Raw genomic sequence first — 22080 nt, 5'->3', positions numbered from 1 at the left:
TTCTCTCTCTGTGCCTCTCTCACCGTTAGTATGTTGTATTCCAAGGCAGGGAAAGCCTTTCTGGAGAGCACCGTGCCTGTTGCAGGGTTGATTGTGAATATCCCCTCCTCATACTCCTCCATGCTATAGGTGACCTGTCCATTCTGCCCCACATCACGGTCTGAGGCAATCAGCCTGCAAACTGGTAGTACAGCCTCAGAAGCTGCTCTCTCTTGGAGCTGAACCATGAAGAGTTTGTGGGGGAAGCTGGGAGGATTGTCATTGGCATCCAGGACCTGGATCACGACTCTGGCAGTGGACTTCAGGGTTGGATCTCCATTGTCCGAAACAGCAACCTGTAAGCAAACCAGGGGACTAGGTGAAGAAGCATCTTGTCATGAGCCAGAACACAACAGCCAACCCTCATCATGAAGGGCAGTTGTAAAAATATACGGTGGTTGTTTTGTGTATGTGTATTTGTCCGCCACAGGATTTGAATGTCACTTCCGCCACCTGGATGAAATTTCAAACCTATCCAACTGCATGTGACCAAGTTATTTTCTGGCGTTTGGAGCTTGCAGAAGTTCTGTAAGTCACACTACGCGGTATTGTCTAGGGCTGGTCCACTTAAAAGGAGATGCATTTACTACCATTACACCTTGTGCTGAAGGGCTAGAGATACCTGCTTTTAGCACTGAAGATCCCAGATTCTAATAGTCCAGGCCATGGGTCTTTATAGATATACACTCTAAGAACCTGATTCTCCTCTCATTTACACTGATTTAAATCAGTAGTAATTCCATTGAAATCAGTGGAGTAAAATGAATGTGGTTGAATCTGGTCCTAATCTTGCTACACAAATATATACGTTATTCCAGGGTTCTGGATGCATGAACAGGCAGTCATGACCTCCCCATGGTGTGGGTGAGCTCTGTGCCAAAAGTCATTAAAAAGCTGACAACCTAGACTGAGCACAAGGTCTCAGATCTGACCTGTGATCTTTGTGTGACAAGTTATGGATAACGTTTTGTATACAGGGACTGTATAAGTTGATGGAGGAGATGGTATAATGGGATAACATGATTTTGGCAATTAATTGATCTTTAAATATTTGTGGTAAATAGACCCAATGGCCTGTGATGGGATGTTAGATGGGATGGGATCTAAATTACTACAGAGAATTCTTTCCTGGGTATCTGGCTGGTGAATCTTGCTCACATGCTCAGGGTTCAGCTGATCGCCATATCTGGGGTCAGGAAGGAATTTTCCTCCAGGACAGATTGGAAGAGGCCCTGGGGATTTTCTGCCTTCCTCTGTAGCATGGGGCACGGGTCACTTGCTGGAGGATTCTCAGCACCTTGAAGTCTTTAAACCATGATTTGAGGACTTCAATAGCTCAGACATAGGTGAAAGGTTGATTGCAGGAGTGGGTGGGTGAGATTCTGTGGCCTGGATTGTGCAGGAGGTCAGACTAGATGATCATAATGGTCCCTTCTGACCTTAATATCTATGAATCTATGAAAGCTACTCTTGTTATAAGATACATTAAGGAGACCACGTTTACTGTTTTAAATGCATCGCATAAATGAAACAAATGGGATAGAGGTTCTTTGTCTTCATTTAGGATTTGGCCATTTTCACTGATGTGTTTGTGAAATTCTTGGAGGGTGGGAGAAAAGGAAAAGAAAAGTCCTGAAACTGCAGAATAAGTAGTGTGCTGAAATATCTCCAAAGTGATCATGGAATCCACAGAAATATAGAAAAGGGACAGGAAAATTCACCCTTGCCTGGAACTATTGAGTGTTTAGACACAAGGAAAACATTGACAAATGTACTGAAGTGACTGAGCACAGGCGCTGGAGATAAGAGATTCTGAGTTCTAATATTGACTCACTCCGAGGCTTGGGGCAAGTCACTTAACCTGTCTGTGCCTCAGTTTATCCCTCTGTAAAATGGGGATAAACAGATCTCTTGGGGATGCTGTGAGACTGAAAAGGTATGTGTGTGTAGAGTGTTCTAGAATTACTAAACATTATTATTAGAGAGGAGAGGGCTGGTTCCTCAGGGCAACTGGGGATTCCTTCAGCTTTATGGAAATCACTCTATTGTAGGGGAATCTCCTGGTGATATAAAGGCAGCATAGCTTGCTCTGTACCACCCTTGCTTTCCTGTCTGCATAGGGGCCAAGTTAACGCTCTGGCAATCCTGGGCTGGTGGAATGGTCCATAGGGTTCCTGTGCCTTCTCTAACTCGTACTGGGGGTTAGTTTGCCCCAGCTGAGTTCCAGGATTGGCGAGGCCCCTTCCCTTCCCTTCCCTCCAATCCAACAGCACCCAGCATGAGTTCAGTGCATCTGAGGACTGGGATAAGATAACGTTGTACACTAAGATAAATAAGGGTGAATTTCTCTGCCTTGGTCTCTTACAAATGAATCATTGTCCATCTTGTTAGAGGCTAGAATTGCAATTCCCACCCTTCGTTCCCCATGGTTTGGCAACAGGCCTCGTGTTCCTCCGCTCTTCCGTTAGGAAATCTTGAGGCACTTTTCAAAAACATTGTACAGCTGGCACTTGGGGCAACACAGGGAAAAAAAGCCAACATTTAATTATCTTTCCCAGCGCTTGGGAGCTGATGGTTCGAGCCTCTTTCTCTGTGTGCCAACTTGCAAGACAATGTTCTTTGAGGACTTGAAACACTTGCAGGTTAATAAAACTAATTACAGCTTCGTCATTACCCACCTCTAGGATATGTTCAGCCTTCTGTTCTCGATCCAGCTGCTGAGAAGTGGTGGAAATCAGACCTGCCAAGAGAGAGATAATCTTTGAGTTCCAAGCCTCATAGGAGTGGATGGCACAAATCACTCTTCCAACTTGCCAGCCAGAGCCAGAGATTCTAGTGCCAATGTTACCCCTTAAGTAAATGGATGAAAAAGCAAGAGGACTGTGGGAAAAGAACATTTCCTGTCCCCAAACTAGCAAACTTCCCATGCTTGTGAGTAGAAGTGGTTTTACAATGTGGAAATGTTGCCTCCTGTTTCTCCGTTTTGAACATTGATCTCTAAATGTTACAGTATTTTGGGTAAAAGTTTGAAGTTCCTTTTTATGGAGGGAAAGAATATCTCTCCCAGCCAGCAGCTGGAAGCTGAAGCTAGATAAATCCAGGCTATAAAGTACACATTTTTAACAGTGACAGTAATTAACCATTGGATCAGCTTTCCAAGGATTATTGTGGATTCTCCATCATTTGAAGTCTAGATCTAGAGTCAATGGCTTTCTAAAAAATATGCTCTAGCATGGGCTTGTTGCAGGGATTAGTGGGTGAAAATCTCTGGCCTGTGTTATGCAGGAGGTCAAACCAGGTGATCATAATGGTCCCTCCTGGCCTTTAAATCAATGATTTTCACAAGCAGCTAGCCAAGGAGACCTGGATCCTGGTGGTGACTCCTCTCCTGTCTTAACAGTGATCCTGTTCAGAAGGGCTGCCAGCTCTGTATTGTTTTCAAAACCAGCTCTTCCAGCTCATGGAAATGTTATATATAATGCATGACTTTCTGACAATGAACAGCCTCCTGCCTGTGAGCTCTTTGTGTCACAGCCCTGTGTCTGCCACAGCCAGCAGTCACTGCTTGGTTTATATGTATTCGTTATTGGTCAAATCCTGAGTGCCCTTACTCACGCAAACTCCGACTGAAGTCAATGGGAATTTGTGTGAACACTCAGCGAGGACCTCAGATTTGGACCGATAATAATACTTACAATAACCAATCATAATACCTAGGGAGTTTGTGGAATCTCCATCATTGGAGATTTTTTAAGAGCAGGTTAGACAAATACTTGTCAGGAATGGTCTAGATAATACTTAGTACTGCCATGAGTGCAGGGGACTGGACTAGATGACCTCTCAAGGTCCCTTCCAGTCCTATGATTCTATGATAATGCACTATCATAGTAAGTGTAATTACAATCTATTGCACTTTCCATCTGAGAATCCCAAACAGCTTTCCAGGCATTCACGAAGGTGCTTTGGCACCTTTAATATCTCTGCAATGTAGATATTATTATGTCCTTATTCCAGATGGACAAATGGAAGCAGGGAAGGTTGAGGACCATGCACAAGGTCAGGGTAAGTCAGAACTGTGAATAGAATTCAGGGAGCCTGTCTGACAGTCCCCTGCTTTAAGACTAGACACTCTGTTACTAGGCAGTGTGGCCTAGTAGCCTGGACTAGGGCTCAGGAGACCTGGGTTCTATTCCCAGCTCTGTTATTGGGCCTGTTGGGTGTCACTTCCCCTCTCTGTGCCTCAGTTTTCCCATCTATAAAATGGGGATAATGATACTGCCCTCTTTTGAAAAGCACTTTGAGATCTGCCATTGCAAAGCTAGGTATTATTATTATTTATTATTTATAATAAGCATGACAAAAATGTTCTCTACTCCTTGTCTCTCTTTATTGGCATGACCGCTCTGCAGAGTGGGGAGAGCACAGGGTATGAGAGATTCCAGATGAGGCCATTGCTAAGGTGCATATTTGGCTTAACAACCCCAAAGACACTTTTTTAAAACCAGATTGTTTCATGGGGTTGCCTGCCCTCAGTAAGCAGCTGTGTCCACTGGCTGGCCTCCCTGAATCTCATCCATTGTCTGCTACACAAATGCCAATTCCTGGTGAAATATCGCCACATGAGAAAAGTACCTTTGAAAATAAATGGGGAAAGATTAGACTTTACCTTGCATATTCCAGATCCCATATGGGAACAGACCCTGTATATTTTTCATATACTACTAAATAAAACCCATTGTTTCATGTTCTCTGTGTGTGTATATAAATCTCCCCACTGTATTTTCCACTGAATGCATCCGATGAAGTGAGCTGTAGCTCACGAAAGCTTATGCTCAAATAAATTTGTTAGTCTCTAAGGTGCCACAAGTACTCCTTTTCTTTTTACTGAATGTGTGTGTGTGATGCAGTGTTGCTAACTCCTGTGATTTTATCATGAATTTTGAGACACATGGTGCTTTAAGCCCCAACTCCTGGAGTCGAATGATGATGTGAGAATCTCAGCTTTCATTTTTTTTTAAAAGTACGTTTTTAGCTCTCACAGTTATGGATAAAAGCTTGAAAATGCGACTGCGTCTACCCCAAAGGCTCAGGAACCAGAAGGCAAATTAAAGTAAACCCCAAATATATAGTTAAAAACACTTGTGATTTTTAAGTTAATCTCATGATTTTTGAGGCTTGACCTAGGACTTTTGAACACTAATTGTTGAATAATGTGCCTCGGTGGTAGTGTGTGTATATTTGTCAGCATGTGTGCGCCTGTAGCAGTCTGTCTAACGGATATGTAATTCTCATTGGCAAAGCTGAGCTTACATCATCCCTTCTTTCATTCTACCACCTGGTGTCAGTTGGATTGCCTTTAAAAAGAGAGTGGAATGCATCAAATGACATTAAACATTTGCAGGGGTGTCAAAACTGACAACACAAATGTTTTTATATCCTGTTTCTGATCCAAGGGTTAATACATTTACTGGATAGCTACTGTTGTTTTAAATTTGGTCATAGTTACTTTTGTGTACAAGTGTCTAAGTGCCACAGGCAGCAGAAAATTGCATGTGGCTGTGAGAACACCCTGCAGCTGTGGCAGCTGCCACTATAAACGTTTATGCGATGCATTTAAAACAGTAAACCTGGTCTCCTTAATGTATCTTATAACAAGAGTAGCTTTCATAGATTCATAGATATTAAGGTCAGAATGGACCATTATGATCATCTAGTCTGACCTCCTGCACAATCCAGGCCCCAGAGTCTCACCCACCCACTCCTGCAATCAACCTCTCACCTATGTCTGAGCTATTGAAGTCCTCAAATCATGGTTTAAAGACTTCAAGGTGCAGAGAATCCTCCAGCAAGTGACCCGTGCCCCATGCTACAGAGGAAGGCGGAAAACCCCCAGGGCCTCTTCCAATCTGTCTTGGAGGAAAATTCCTTCCCGACCCCAAATATGGCGATCAGCTGAACCCTGAGCATGTGGGCAAGATTCACCAGCCAGATACCCAGGAAAGAATTCTCTGTAATAATTCAGATCCCACCCCATCTAACATCCCATCACAGGCCATTGGGTCTATTTACCATGAATATTTTAAGATCAATTAATTGCCAAAATCATGTTATTCCATCATACCATCTCCTCCATAAACATATCGAGTTTAATCTTGAAGCCAGATAGGTCTTTTGCCTTAAGCCATAGCTTAACGGACTATGTTTGGATACATGTGATGGATTTTCCCCCCAATCATCATTTCTACATCTGAGCAGAGGTAGAAGAGCAAGAAGCAAAAATACAGCAATCAAGGAATCTTTGAATCTGCCCCTTGTCATAGAAACATAAAAATGTAGCGCTAGAAGGGACCTCAAGAAATCATCAAAGCCTCCCCCCATGTTAAGACAGGAACAAATATGTCTATGAGAACAAGTAAGGCTCTGATTTATCAAAACACTTCGGCACATGCTTAAGTACTTTGCTAAATCAGGTCCTAAATGCTGAGTCATAAGCAATGGTGCCTGGTGAGACTGCTGTAGCAATGGCTTATGTCTGACTAGATGGGATAGGTGGGTGGATGCAAGGTGGGTAAGTGGATGTGAAAGGGGGAACATGGGTGAAATGGGTGCAGTGTAGTTGTAGTCATGTTGGTCCCAGGATATTAGAGAGACAAGGTGGTAAAGGTGATATCTTTTATTGGACCAACTTCTGTTGGTGAGAAAGACAGGCTTTTGAGACCTGAAGAAGAGCAACGTGTGGCTTGAAAGCTTGTCTCTCTCGCCAACAGAAGTTGGTCCAATAAAAGATATTACCTCACCTCCTCGTCACACTGGTAGAAAGTTAGTCACAAAAAGGAGGCCATATGGAGATGGTGGTAGAACTGAAAACAAACCGGGTTCTGGCTAAGCATCAGAGTAACAGAGAAATGAAGGAATAGAGGGTGGGTGGACTGGGTCCTACTGATCATCATTATTCTATGACAGATGTATCACGGCCCAGGCTAAACCTTCTCTGTGGATAATGGAGGACCCTGCTCACCAGCATGGGCTGATTTTGCTTTATGTCCATAACTCTTGGGTACAATGGGGGTGGGGTCTCTCTTCCATTGGCTTCTCTTTCTGACCCCAGGGCAAGCTCCACTAGGGCAAACTTGTTTCTGTGCCCCCCACCCAGTACCCAGTCACAGCTAGTGATGCCTCTCCATGGTTTGTTAACCAGCCTGTCCTGAGCCCAGAAAGCACGTGTGGTTAATGGTTAATTATTCTAATTCCCAAACAAAGTATTAGTGCTGCATGGTTGCCAAGACGCACAAATGCAAAGTATGTTCACACAACTCTGGCAGCTGAGCACTTGGAGCCCCAGAGGCTGAGACCGGACACGAAGTTCAGGGGAAGCCAGGTGGAATTTTTTCTTTGTTGCCATTCTGTTATGCACACTCTGAAATCAGAGGGCTGGAGTGGAAGGCAAGACCATTATGGAAGGGAAACTTCCATTAGCTTTTGTGCTCTGAAGAGATGTTTACACACAGCTATTTGAACCACTTCCTCCTAGGAGCTGGAAAAAAGCATCCCCTCCCCCACTCCCACAGATAATTGTTGTTTTCCTTTCTGATTTGGCCAACACTGAGCAAGCTTTCTAATGGAATTTGAAATCCACTCTGGGTTTTTTGGCTGATTTCCTTGTCTGTGCCCCAGTGCACAATAATGGTTAAGGTATCTTGTCACTGTTTGGAAAGGCACAATGACTAGCCAGGAGGCTGGAGCTCCAGAGGCCAACTCAGCTCCTACACACAACATGGAGGTTAGACGCCACTGGAGCAGTTAACTCCCTCGAGCTTTTACTGCCTGGGTTAATCATTGAGCGGGGTGGCCTTTTTACAAAATCCCAGACAAGAACCATCACAAACATGTTTACTCCTTGGTCGTCTCCTCCTCCAGGCTGGTCCTGAAGATCACTTGCAAACTGAGGTCCTGTATCGGCTTTACAGTTCTTTTCCAGCTGGAAGAAAAGTTTGCAAGGCCAGGAATGCACAAGCCCTGTGCTTGCAGCCTGTCCAAGCCCACGTGCTGACAATGGAAACAGATCATTTCTGCCTGTAGCAACAGAATGCCTCCTGCTCATTGTCAGAATAAGGGGAAAGAAAGCCAGGCATGTTGGAACAGGAGCAGCAATCAACCGTGCATTGGTATCAGCCAACAAAAAACAACAGCTTCTGCTGGCAGAGCTGGGGATAGGGGTCTGACCTCATGCCCAGCTCGGGCAAGAGCAGAACCCAAAGAGTTAAAACAGGGGGAGCTCCAAGGTCAAGGGCACCTGAGCTTTTCACTACAAGGTCCTGAAAAAGGAGGAGGTAGTTTGCCTGAAATCCTCTTTCTCTCTTCTATTGTCCTCTTCCCTCTTTCATTTCTCCCCCTCTCATGTGTTTTCTTACTCTACCTCACCCTCTTTCTTTTATTCTGTTCTCCCATTTTACCTCCTCATTAGACCCTTCTCCCTCTTTCTTTCTTTTGGCACAAATTGTTAACGGTGAGGGCAATTAACCATTGAAACGAACTATCAAGGGCAATGGTGGATTCTCCATCTCTTGGTGTCTTCAGATCCAGACTAGATACCTTTCTGGAAGATATGTTATAGTCACACACAAGTTATTGGGCTCATTAAAGGGACAACTGGGTGAAAGTTAATGGCCTGTGACATACAGGAGGTCTGACTAGACGATTTAACGGTCCCCTCTTTCCTTATATCTCCCTGTGATGGAATGCTCACCCCACACTAGACAACAAAGGGTTAATGTGGCCCAGGAGGGGTTAACTAATCCAATAGGCCACATCTGAGGGAGAATGAGCCTTGATGAGCAAGCCCTGATTAAGGATGGAGCCCAGCTGAGTAGGAGCAGGAGGGGCTAGTATAAAGCAAGGAAGTTTACAGAAAGGGGCTGCAGTGTGGAAGCCTGCAGTCATTCTCTGGGCTTAGAGAGGGAAAGGAGGAGACCCAGGGGGAGAGAGAAAGAACTGGGATCCTGGCCCTGAAGGAAGAGTTTACCTAGATGAGTTAGGGTAATAATCCCTGATAGGGATGGAGTAGGAAAAGGCTCAGGGAAATGGCAGCAATGTTTGGGATGTTGCAGACTTTGGCTGGTGATTAGAGGGTCCCTGAGCTGGAACCCAGAGTAGTGGGCAGGCCTAGGTTCCCCTGCCAGCCACAGGGGAAGTGGCACAGCCTGGGCAGTGAATGGGAAGGCTGCCTGAGACAGTTCATATGGAAAGACTGTGATATCCCAGAAGTGGGAAAACACATATCTTCACCAGGATGAGTAAGGGCTGTGCAACTGGTCCTTAAAAAGTTACACCTGGGATGACATTAGCCCAGTAGGAACATGGGGACATTGGAAGTAACCAGGGGTCCATACATTCCAGCATCCTGTCTCTGACAGTGGCCAGTACCACACGCATGAAAGGAAGTTTCAAGAACCACCCCTAAGTGGACAATTCTGGACAAAGCTAGCCAGCAGGTGTAAGGGACGGGGGTGCGGGAAGTCTGGCCTAGCAGTCACAGCTGGGCTGAGGTCTGCAAGAATCAGAGTCAGACTGCAGATCAGAGGCAGTACAGGGTTAGAAGCGAGTGGCAGGAATCAGGGTCGAAGTCAGGATGGAGACAGAGACCAGGTGAAGTTTGGCATTACAGCAGGCCAAGGTCTGTGTGGTTGCCCAGACAACTTCCTGGGGTTAAGTAGGGCACTTGGCCAGTCAGACTCTGTCACTCTGGATCTCTTGGGCAGTAATTCCTGTGGCACCTATCCTCCATCCTGTCCCCTGGCTATACTTCTCTATGGCCGCCTAGTGGCACTGTGGGAATATCAGCTGCTCCAGGCTCTGCAGACCTGGGGTCTAGCTGCCAGTCCCTTATACAGGGGACACTTCCTCCTAACCTGTTCATGGTTGGCTTATTCCCCAAAGCATGATAATGTATATCCCTTATCCAATGTAAAATGATTCCATCTAAGGTGACAGTGGATGCTCTCATTCTCCATATAAATATCCAGCCCCTTTTTTTTTAAAAATCTTGCTTAGCTCTTGGCCTCAGAGATGTCTTTTGAAAGTGAGTTCCACAAACTGATTATGCAGTGAGTGGAAGAAGTGTGTGGAGATGACCTATTGCTCCAAGTACTGTTCCTTTAAGGATGCCAAGTGAGATGATGATTGCATTGAATTTCAGCATTTTGAGTGAAGTCAGCAGTGAGTGCTTTCCATGATGAGAATGGTTTCCCTGGTATCAGGGTCACCCCTGACACCATCAGATCTGCCCTGCATATTACTGATTAGGAGTGAACACAGTCTTCACTGCTGTAATTCATTTGGAAAGAAGCAAATGCTTTCCCGGGTTCTTTAGAACCATGGTTTGTCTTTGAAGAGAGGTATGTTTTGTGCTCGGGTCAGCTGAGGTCACTGCAAAGGTGATCCAAGCAAGGGGTGGTTTCACAAACACCTCTTTGACTTGTGTCTCCAGTTCCTAATTCCAAGAGTCAAATCCAGGAATGTGAGATTTGGTAATAAAAGCCGGAGGATTTGCAGCTGGAACAAACCAGAGCATGTAAAGGCTTGTCACAGGAGTATGGGGATAGAAACCCAAGACTTATTCTGGCTTCAGCTTATACAAGGACTTTAAATCCAGTCTCATCTGCAAGTCAGTGCTGTATGCAGCCCTCTGTTTAGAGGTGACAAAGAAAAATCCACCCCACAAGTATTGCCAGCATCATGTAACGACACTGCACTATTGATATTACAACAGTCAGCAGTTTCCTAAACCTTTTAAAGTCAGATGGGCAATGTGTGCTCAATGGGACTGAGCAGAAAACAGGTGTATTAGATCTGGGTTAAAACAAAGCCCAAAATCAAGGGGGAAAGACTGGGGATGTTATACGCCAAAGCAGCCCATGAGCAACTACGTTGTTGCTCAGATGTCCTTCTTAAACTCAAAGTCTGAAGACCCACAAATGACATTGATTACTGTGTCTGTAGGAGGGTGTCACGGAAGACGACATGCTGAGCATGACCAGCAGGTGCTGCTTGCTGCAGGGTCATTACAGATAGACGGCTTCACTGCTAGACTTTCAGCCTCGCCTCCACCAAGACAAAGATACACATATCTGAGGGGACACAGCTACTGCAAGTCATAGAGAATATCGGCTGTCCTCTGAAAAGGCAGAGCTGGAGAAAATTATGCCTACCTTTAAGCATAAACCACATTGATCCTCAGGTACTAGACTCCCAGCTGCCTCCTATTCAGGGGATTTTTATAGCCAATGTAGCTAACTTACAAGACCACTCACCATTCGAGCTCACAGCAGTAAAGCAGAAAGTGACCTTTTCCTCCCTGAGAATAAGGTGCCCATATGTCTCAAAGCACTCTTAGATCTGCATAGAGGGAATGGGCTGGGAGCCCAGATGATAGGTAGTGGATAAGGAGAATGCATTCAGGGACAGGTATGTTCCCCAGCCCTGGTCTCCTGAAAGGAGGAACTCAGGTTTAAAGAGGGAGGGGAGCAATGTCTGCAAGTCTTTCTGGTTCCCTCCATGGTAAGAAACACACAGGGAAAGAAATCAGTTTCTGGATGCAGTAGCCCCTCCGGATACAGGAACCCAGTAGTAGCAGAGAGCTCAGAGATGGAGGGTGTTCCCGATGAAGAGATACTGGATGAGTGAGTAGTTGGGGAAGGGAAGAAGGTATCAGTTTTCTGAGGCAAAGTGGATACCATGTATTCTACATTTGCTTGTCTTCAGGACAAGTGACCAAAACCACCCTGTAACACCGACATCCTCATTCCCTCCGTAGCACCCCCTCTCCACTTGCAAACTCCCCATACACTAGAACAGAATTTACATCAAAGAATGACTTCTGAATACTAGGCAAATCCAATGTAGATGTCTGCAAAAGTTTCCAGCTAAAACTATGACCCGCAAAAACTCCACTGCACCATCTACTAGGCTGGGCTGGGGATATTCCATTGCCAGTGGCAGGAAGTTCTCATCTTCACTGTGTTTATTCCCTCTTCTTATTAACCTTAGTTTATTACCCCTCTTGTCCGCCCTCTCTCAGGTAGCCGAGAGTGGGGACAGGGTTGAGTCCTTTAAAGTAGCTCTATGCTGTCTGGGGAAGCTCCTTGTTAAGGGGTCATTCTTAGAGGGGCCCTTTCTGCTTTGTGTAAACCTTGTAGCTCTGAGAGAATGACTTAAAGGGGACTGAATTTCTATCCCTCCACAGAACAGCTCCAGTGTGGGTTGCGTCTGCTAGTGTGTCTCAACTCCGAACAGGAGGAACCTCCCTCTAGGACTGAGAGGTGGAGCGTAACCTCTGTGGCCCCTGCAATTCTTGGCTTCTCTGAGACCACCAGCAAAATGACAACTGTGGGGAGGGGGCCCTCTGTCCACAGGGAGCTACACTGAGACCTGCCCATCTCAGCTGAGGAGGGCACCAGAAAACTTATCAAGAAAAGAGCAAGTAAGAATATAGTAAGTGAAAGCAGCAATTCTCTTTCCCAAGCAAGGCACTTGCACTCTTAAGATCTGTAGTGCCCTGTGGTGGACGGGCTTGCTTGAACATGTTATCTCCTGCTGCCACATCTCATAGCGTGGGGTGAGGGTTAGAAACTGATTGGTTGTTACAGGTGATGGGGTTCTTGCTGTGGGCAGAGAGTAAATTAACCTTTCTTTATAGACAACTTTATCAGTAAAGGTGAGAGAATTCAAATGCCAGATGGTTACAAAACCTTTCCGGGGCTAGGCCTGGTGTGCTAGCAAGAAGGGGTTGAGTTGGGGTTGGCTATACTGGTGCCCTTCTTGGCATTCCCAGCAGATAAGGACTGAATGGGCATGGAGTCTGAAACACCACCTAGCCTTTGGAGGAGGGGGCCCTCCTGGCTGGGGGAGGTAACACAGAGGGTTTGTGAGTGCAGTGCGGCTAAGGAGAGGTTGCTGTCTGTTGTGTGGGTCAGAAGATGCCTTCAGCACACAGAGCTCTCAGTCTGACCCAGCACTAACCTCGCAGTGCAAGCCAAAGCCCCAGTATGCCTGGCTCTCTCCCGCTATCTGCCAGAATGCCTGGGCATTGCTGACAAGGCAAAGCTGGGCTTGTGGGGGAGGACTGTGTTGATGGGCATCAATCTACCAGGCCCTCCTGCTGGTTGATTTTCAGAACGGTGTCTGGCTGGTGCCTGAGTGTATCTATGGGAGGGTCTTAACCAGAAATGGGGAGAGGGTGAATTATGGACTGACGTGGCAGGGACCTTTAGGTGCATTCCCTTTCTATGAGATGTGGGGGCATTACAGCATAGCTGATCCTTGAGACTGAATCTTTCTGATTTGTTTCCAGTGCCACTGTAACATAAACTTGTATTTGTCCATTGAACAAAAGCATTTTACTAGGGAGATGATGGGCTATGTATTTCTGGAGACCTAGACTGTGGTGTTCTTTAAGTTAAAGAAGTTTCCTTCTAAGTGTGCTGTTGGTTCATGACTCTGAAACCTTTGTGCCGACTCTCATCTCTTCAGTATTTGCTAAAACTGCATGACTAACAACAATAGATTCTGTGGCTTCCGCTTGAAATTACTCACAGCTCGTAACTGAAGAACATAAAGAAAGTAAAGACTCCCAGTCATGTCCAGTCACAGACACTTTTGCCTCAGCAAATTCAATCACTCAAAATAGTCTCCTGTCTTTGAATGTTGGGGTGATCTCAGAGTAAGTGTGGTAGAATTTGGAAGCGATCATTGGCTTTGGAATTTAAACCCTTCTAGAACCTTTCATGGTCTTTCCTCCATTTTGTAAAGAAAGAGAGAGAGGCATTTTTTGCCTTTGAAAAAGCATTTAGAATAAAGAACTAGAATATTGGAAAAACCTCTTCAGAGTGTGTTAAAAGCTCTAGAGGATTTATGGTGCCAGAAACTTCTCTGGGCCCTTTTCCCCTCTCTTAAAATTTAGGTAAACTCACCCATTTTGCAGTGATTTTTTTGTGGTTGTTTTTTGCACAACTATGATGGTTTTTCACTGTCCTGAGATGGTCAAGTAGATCCCCATGTCAAACACACTATAAATCATCACTGACGACAAAGATCAGCATTCTGCCTTCCACCACCTTGCAGCCATCGGTAGCCTCAGGATGAGACACAAGAAGATTGTATTTGTAGCCACTTTAGTGGGGCAACCAATATGTTCCCTTCCTCATCGTGAAATCAGCATTGTGTTAACAATAAACTGTCTACAGCCCAGAAATTTAGACAAGCTGTGACTTTATCTGGCAACAGCAATCAATGCCTTCTTTTTAATTTCTGTATATACTTGCATGTAAACCTAGGGGTGTATACCAATGTTTCCAGGCAATCGTTTTCATTTTGGATGACATGCAAGTAAAGGGGAAGAGAAAGGAAGATAGATCAAGTTTGGAAGCAGTCCTTTCACTGCTCCCAAGCTCTGAGTTTAAAGAAGAGTCCTCCCACCAAGTGATAAGGTCACCTCTCATCAGATGCACACAACCCCTGAGATGGAGAGTACAGAGAGAGGGATAGGAGATGGCTTATATGTGAGTGACGCATTTTTTGTTTGTGTACAGACATTTCCCTTAGAGGTGAGTTGCCTCATTTGGATTTTAGCCCGGTTGTTCTAACATAAAATTAGAATATTGTTTTTACGTGGATGCTGCAACACTCTAGCAGAGTGCATAGTTACCGGGGTGCAGAGGAATGTAGAGCTGCAATTGCTGAAGAAGACAAATGGTTGGGAGGACTCCGTGATATTATCCAGCATGTCGCCATTTGTGGCCAACATACAGTACCATCTTACAGGGAGTACAAAAAGAGTCTCTATTGAAACCTGGAGGTTCTTACCATTTACTATACTATCCTATGCCTGCCTCCCCGACATGGTCAACCCTACAATATCTCAACATCTTAACAAGCCAGGGAAGGGGTTACTAGAGACTGATGAGCAACACACATTGCCAAAAGCCAAGTTAGTTTCACTTGCCTCTTCAGTACATCCAGCTGCTGTAGCATATTGAGAGCAAGGAACTTTAACCTGTTGCACTATCCTGGTACTGCCATGCCAGACTCATTTAATCAACCCCATACCATAGTCAGATTATTTGCCCTCCTTGCTCCAGTTCCCAAGAGTTGATTTAGTGAGAGGCCTGGCAGAGCTTTCATTTTCAGACCGGCCCCATGTCAGACTATCAAAATTTGGGGAAGCTGTTTACACTAAGCATCAGTGGGCTTTGGAAGCTCTAACTGATCTGGCAATTAATGCTAATCTGGAGTGATGGCAGAAAGAGGCTGAGTCAATACTGCACTAATAGCACTGGCGAACCAGAGGAGTCCCCAGGTATAGCAGAATTTGTTTTTATTGAGCCTGTCGTATGGTGCTCATTCTGTTCTACAACCAAAGAGTACCTTCCAAAAGGACATTTCCTGCTGGTGCCGATACACTTGCCGCTGGCTTACACTGCTCAATGAGGCAGTTGATTGTAAATATTAAAAACAAATTCTTTGATTCTCTTTGATGCTCTCAAAGAGGTAAAACAATCTTGTTTCTTTCTGAGAGCCACTTGGCTGCAGATAAAGATTGTTACAGCTTGTGGGAATGCCAGTGACAGACAATCGGCCTCTTAGCAGACATTGTACCTGGGGATTTGGATATTTGAAAGAGTCACCGTTAAACTTCCCTACTTCATCAGAGCCAGCTGTAATTTAGCAGCTGTGCACTCTCCTGAACTGAATATGCTCTGTGCAACACTCCATGTGTACTATGGAGACACTGAGTCTGTTTAGTCCTTACCTGTGACAGGATTAATGGTGAAGAACCCCTGAGGATTTCCATTTATGATGTGGAAAGTCAGCTTCCCTGCGGAGCTGCAGTCTGGGTCCCTGGCATCAAGCTGAAGGACAGAGGTATTCACTGGGGAGTTCTCCATGACAGAGGCATAAAAGACTGGTCTTGACATCTGGGGTGGGTTGTCATTGATGTCGGTGACTTCAATATAAACTTCGGTCACAGACGACAGAGGAACTGAACCTCTGTCAACAGCCAACACTGTCAGCCAATAGTGTGATGTAGATTCTCGGTCCAGTGGTCCCACAGTCTGAATTGTACCTAGGAGAATTACCAAAAGCTCTTTCAATGGATTCCAAGAACTCCAATAAACGTGCACAACAATCCCCTTAAAAACTCTGGGCTGGAATTTGTGTGTGGTCCACTAGCAGTTCTGTGTTACCATGCAGAAGATCTGATTCTCAGCACTGGATCTGGTGCATGGGGTAAGGCTTATCTCGGAGATGAAGCTTGCATACCTTGGGGTTGTTGGGTGGTGGAGGGGGAGAAAAAGGGTTGAAATGCTGCAGCAGTAGACCCTGATGACTGAAGTGAGTCATGATTTAATACCCTGTCAGTCCAGCTGAACAAGGTGCATGCAAACCTCACTCTGCTGTGGGGCCTACGGCTGGCCCAGGCAGTCCCGGACGTGGGCAATGAAAACCAGGACGGGGGCAGGGAAAGTGTGTCTGGGACATATACCAATCCCAAGTATCCCTGAGCAACTTCAGGTAGCGGGTCTGTTATGGGACTTTGGCTGCTCTTGCAAGGTATCTTCCCCTTGCAGAGCCCCTTAGGGAGGCAGGAGGTTCACACATTGGTGAATTCCCATTGGGAGCAGCTGCCCCTGCTAGCGCATGGGGTTGCACATTGCACTTCCCTGCACAAGCAAGGGTGATTTGAGCAAACAGAATACAGAAAGGTTCCGGTGGGTCAAAATTCAGACCAACAACAGGATGTCACTTCATGGTGACATACCCTTACACTGGCCCTTCATTACCTGTGTCCTCTTCAATGCGGAAGACAGCCAGGCCAGTGCCCTCTCGGATGAAATATTGGAGTTCTCCATCCTGCCCCTTATCTCCATCCTGAGCTGTTACCATCATCACCGATGTACCCTCGGGACTGTTCTCCTGCACCCCACTGCTGAACACAAAGAAGGCAAAGCGAGGAGGGTGTAGGTTCTCGTTGACGTCAAGGACATCAACCGCCACATGGCAGAATGAAGAGCGAGAGATGGGCCTCCCTCCATCGCTGACTTGTATGGTCAGATTGTAAAAGTTCCTTATCTCATAGTCCAGCTCTTTCTCCACCCAGAGAGCCCCGGTCAGCCTCTCCATGTGGAACGTCCTCTCCTCGTTGTTGATAAGACTGTATTTTACTTCCCCCCCAGAGCCAGCATCAGGATCAAAGGCTTCCAGGAAGAGCAGAATGGTCCCCAGGGGCAGGTCCTCAGGGACCTTCACATGGTTCAGGGCTGGGATGCAGTGTGGGGAGTTGTCATTTATATCTTCCAAAGTCACAACCAGATCAGCGACTGAAAACAGCTGGTGGCCCATTCTAGGCTGGTCCCTGGCTTCTATTTTTAGCACATAGCGAGGCCACAATTCTCTGTCCAGGGGGCCAGTCACTGTCACCTCCCCAGTGACACTGTTAATGACAAATTTATCAGTGGGGGTGAGGAGGGAATATTTTACCTTCCCATTGTCATCCGTATCAGCATCTTCTGCTTTCACCTGTGCTATAATTGTCCCTGTTGTTACATCTTCTGGTATCACCACCCCATATGCACCTGGTGGGAATTTAGGAGCATTGTCGTTGGCATCCAACACATTCACCGCCAAGAGTTTCCATGATGACCTCTGAGGAGTGCCAAGGTCATACACAGTAATGTTAAGGATGTAGAAACTGGTTCGTTCATGGTCTAAAGGTGAGAGAACTTGGAGGAGACCCATCTCCATGTCAATTGTAAAACAACTGTCCTCATTTCCATCAGTGATCACATAGACCAGTTTGCCGTTAAAGCCAGTGTCGGGGTCAACAGCTGCAAGGTCAACAATGGTTGAGTTGACTAGGGCAGTCTCCATGGTATCGATAGACCTTGGAAAGTTGTCATCAAACTGAGGTGAATGATGATTCACATGATACTGGTTCACAGAGGTTTCCTCCTCCAAGTCTTGGTCCTGAGACAGAGACTTGATGGAGTGGATTATATTCTTCGTCAGCTGCTGCAACACCCCCGTCTCCTCGCACTGCATGTGGACTGGGAAGCCTTGGCTGACCACAGTGATGTTAACAGATGTAGGTGAAGCATAGTTCTCTCCATCTGTTGCAGTTATTTTCAGAGAGTAGAGGGGTGACTGCCCAGCAGGAAGATCTCTGAGAGAAGTTCTAAGGGAAATGACTCCAGAGACGGGATTCAGGTCAAAATGCTGAAGCTCATTGCCAGACGTGATTTGGTATCTTATGTGCTGCAGTTCATCTACATCAATGGCAGATACTGTGACCACGGGGTGCCCAATAGATAAGTCCCATGGGATGCTTCCATTGCAGTTTGCCTTCTCGAATACTGGGGCATTGTCATTCAGGTTGCTCAGAATGAGGGAAATGTAAACCTCGGTCTCGTGACGGAAGGGGGATCCCCAGTCTGATGCCCACACACGCAGATGGTACCATCTCTGCATCAGTTCATAGTCCATCGGCTTGGAGGTGGAGATGATGCCTGAGTATGGGTCAATGACAAATGGAACTGCTTTCTTGTTGGCTATGGTGTAGGTGACAAAGCCATTCTCCCCATGGTCAAGGTCTGTAGCCATCACTGTTAAAACACTGGTGCCAGGTGGGACGTTTTCATCAAAGGTGCCATGATAGGAAGACTGAGTAAAAGTTGGAGCATGGTTGTTGCAATCAATGATATCAATGGCAACAGTGGTGTAGGCCTGACTGTTGGCTGTTGTAACTTCAAGTTCAAAATGAGACTGGTCTTGGAAGTCCATCGTTCTGACTGTAGTTATGAGCCCGGTTTGAGGGTTGATTTTAAACCCTGTGCTGTCGGGAGTGGGTCTCAAAATATACTTCAGATTTGGAAAGACTGGAGTGATTTTAGCCATAGCAACTTGGCTCCCAGGTGGGGAAAATTCACTGAGCTGGACTCTGTACACTTCCTGCTGAAATCTGGCAGAGACATACTTGGAAGGAGGTATGTGGATAATTGTAATCTGTGAGCACAGAGGTGGTTTGCTCTTGTCCTTGGCCTGCAGACTTAGATTGAAACCAGAGGGGTTAGCCAACCAGTTGATCTCTTTGGTTGACACAATCATGAACTCATTGCTCCCAACAAAGGATTTCATGGCTTTGAAATGCCTTCCTGGATCTCCAGCTACAATATCAACTGAATCGATCCCGGGTTCTGAACCACTAGCTTCCACAAACAATGTAGCATAGAGGAGGTCCTCAGCTGAGTCAGCTGGTGTCATCGTCACTGAGGCAATAACTGGGGGCTTCCTGGTAGATGGCTCCACTTGGACCACCAGATTAGCTAGGTTTCCGAATCCATTGCCCTCGGAGATTTTTCGCATTCGGTCCACAGCCAGGACCTGCAGCTGGTGTTTCCCTCGGTATGTACCATTCAGCTTTCCGGCTGTCATCACTACTCCGCTGGTGGGGTGCACCGTGAACAAGTGTGAGCGGGTGTAGAGAGCGTAATAGAACTCTGCATTCTGACCCAGGTCAGCATCTGTGGCGCTGACCACGCTGATGGCAGTTTTTGGAGGTGTGTCTTCTCTGATGGTGACTTTGTACGAGGGGGGTGAAAAGAGAGGTTTCAAGTCATTCCTGTCCAGAATGTGGATCAGCACTTTGGCCCACGCTTCATAGGCAAAGGCTTTTTCTGTGGCTTGAATTATCAACATGTAATTGTCTTTGACCTCCCTGTTTAAAAGCGCTGTGTTCCCGCTCCTCATTCTGATCCTCAAGAAGCAGAAATCTCCAACCATGTGCTCCTCAGTTTTAAAGAGACCATCGCTGTCCCCGGAAGCTATTCTGTATCTGACGGCCCACTCTGGGTCTGTCACGTAAATGCCCATTTTGACATAGCTCTCTATATAGGTCTTGGGGGCAGAATTCTCATAGATTGTGGTGTTATAAAAGGGATGGGTAAAATGTAAGGGGGAGGAGTTGCCTTTCTCAGAGCTCCCCAAGCAGGCCAGACAATGCATCAGAAAACAAGCAGAGCTCAGGACACGCTTGTTTGTAGCAACTTCCATGGTGTGTGAGGCGGGGTGTCTCCTTGGGCCCTGAAAGGAGGCAAAGAACAAACAATTAGTGTGTTAGCTAACATGGATGGGGGCAGTTATATTAAATCTTGCATGTTGCAGCATGAGAGAAGATGCAACAAAATCTAAGGATGTGATTGAACTATGCATTATGCTCACATCCAGCAGGACCTGATTTAAAGAACCATGATCACTCTCTAGGAAATGTCACAAAATAGGAACACAGGAATTACCAGACTGGATCAGAACCATGGTCTATCTAGTCCAGTGTCCTATCTCTGACAGTGGCCAGCACCAGGTGCCTCAGGGAAACCCCACCGTTGGGAGATGTGGGACAATCTGCCCTAATCTAATCCTAATCCCTAATAGCTAGAGATTGCATTAAACCCTGGTGCATGAGGTTTTCTGTCCCTTCCAAAACCCTCTTTTTCATCAATAGTTATTATAACTCAATGTCACCTTTTTATTCCTATAAACATTCAGTCCTTCTTTGAACCCTGCTGAGGCAATGTCCCGTATTTTACTTGCTGAGCTGTTGTGTGCTTCCTCTTGCTGAGTACCAAGACACGAGTGTTTCTGCAGTAGCTATAATCCTAGTGCCCCTGCTGCCAGATTCCTTCACTAGCATTGCACCCAGGTCTGTGGATTAATAACGCTATCATCATGAATGTAACTCTCACAAAGACGTGACTGTGATGTCACTGAAGGAATGGGGCGGCAGATGTGTAATTAATATGGAGAAATGTTATTAGTGAGGGTGACAATGGTTTTTAAATGGCCAGGGTATTTTTTATAAAACTAGATGAATGCTTTTCTCTTTGCATTAAGGGATGAAACTGGAGATATTCACTGATAATTCAATCAATTTATAGGTGCCTCTATTTCCCTTGGATATCCCAGGAGATCACAATCTGGGACAGTTCCTTCCTCTTTTAAATTCAAATTGCATATCAGGTACCAGTACCTGCCAGTTGTTTGGCACCTTACTAATTTAAACAAGAAGGACTTGTTTTTCCAGATGCTTTTTCAAGATTCATCTCTTTAAAAGACAGGACTGGTTCAATTTCCTAGTTAAACCAAACATTCGGAACAAATGATCCGAACCCAAGTTTGTGCGCATGTGTGTCAGCTTCTCTTCCTGAGATGGCCAATAAAGAGCTATACACTAGCTATCATTCACACTCAGCCTTCATGAATAAGTAAAGGCCTGTCATCCAGCAGTCTAACTGACTGGAACAAGACAACTGAAGTTTAGCTTTTGCATATGTGGCTTGGGTCACAGGGAAGTGCAAATATCAGAATGAGAAGCAAAAGCCAATGTCATGTGGATTTGGTACAGAGCTGGCAAAGTCTTTACTGCTAAAAAACTCGACATTCACTGAGTCCTGAGCAAACGATGCAACTCACATGTGCTTAAAAAATCCTTGTATGAAAAGGCCAATCTATCAAGAGAGGCGTGCAGTTTCTTCTAAGTCTGAGAGCTGTGGTAAAAGAGCTGCTTGATACTTAAGAGAGCGAAAGAGTCTGGCAGCGTGTAGGGACTTGTCTGAAGCTGCTCCTTTACAACATTGTCATGGCAGAAGCTAGAAGGAGGACATGTGGGTATGTTTGAGTGTGTGTGTGTGTCCTACAGGACTGCAAAGCAGGAAGAGTTTCTTGTCTCATACAATTGAGGAGAGTGAGCCAGCATTTTTTAAAAAAAGTGAAAGAGACGGACATCACTTAAGAAGGCAGGATTTTCCAAATGGCATCAGACCATTAACCTTCATTTCTGGTATCTTTTCTCTAGCAGGGCCAATGCTGAATGCTTTAGCATATGGCAAAACATTCCTCCTGATTCCCGCCGTTATTAACCTATGCCCTAAAGCATTCAATTTAATTACCCTTATCTCCAGCATGCACAACTGCTGATATTATGTTTATATACAT

At 45.6% G+C, this 22080-nt stretch overlaps 1 protein-coding gene across 1 annotated transcript in view; it reads right to left on the bottom strand.

Moving 5' to 3' along the window:
• FAT2 (FAT atypical cadherin 2) overlaps positions 1–20169 on the bottom strand; it is a 70362-nt gene extending 50193 nt beyond the window's left edge. Inside the window, exons 1-4 of the mRNA XM_038413123.2 lie at positions 16878–20169; positions 15845–16159; positions 2718–2779; positions 24–335 (exon numbers count right to left, since the gene is read on the bottom strand). Of these exons, the coding sequence (XP_038269051.1) occupies positions 24–335; positions 2718–2779; positions 15845–16159; positions 16878–20142 (3954 nt within the window). The 5' untranslated portion in view covers positions 20143–20169. The remainder of the gene's footprint in view (positions 1–23; positions 336–2717; positions 2780–15844; positions 16160–16877) is intronic.
• Positions 20170–22080: the final 1911 nt, after the last annotated feature.

This window comes from Dermochelys coriacea, chromosome 8, assembly GCF_009764565.3.
Source record: "Dermochelys coriacea isolate rDerCor1 chromosome 8, rDerCor1.pri.v4, whole genome shotgun sequence".
NCBI lineage: Eukaryota > Metazoa > Chordata > Testudines > Dermochelyidae > Dermochelys > Dermochelys coriacea.
The sequence above is the reverse complement of the archived record's forward strand: the minus strand, read 5'-3'. Positions and strand labels throughout refer to the sequence as shown.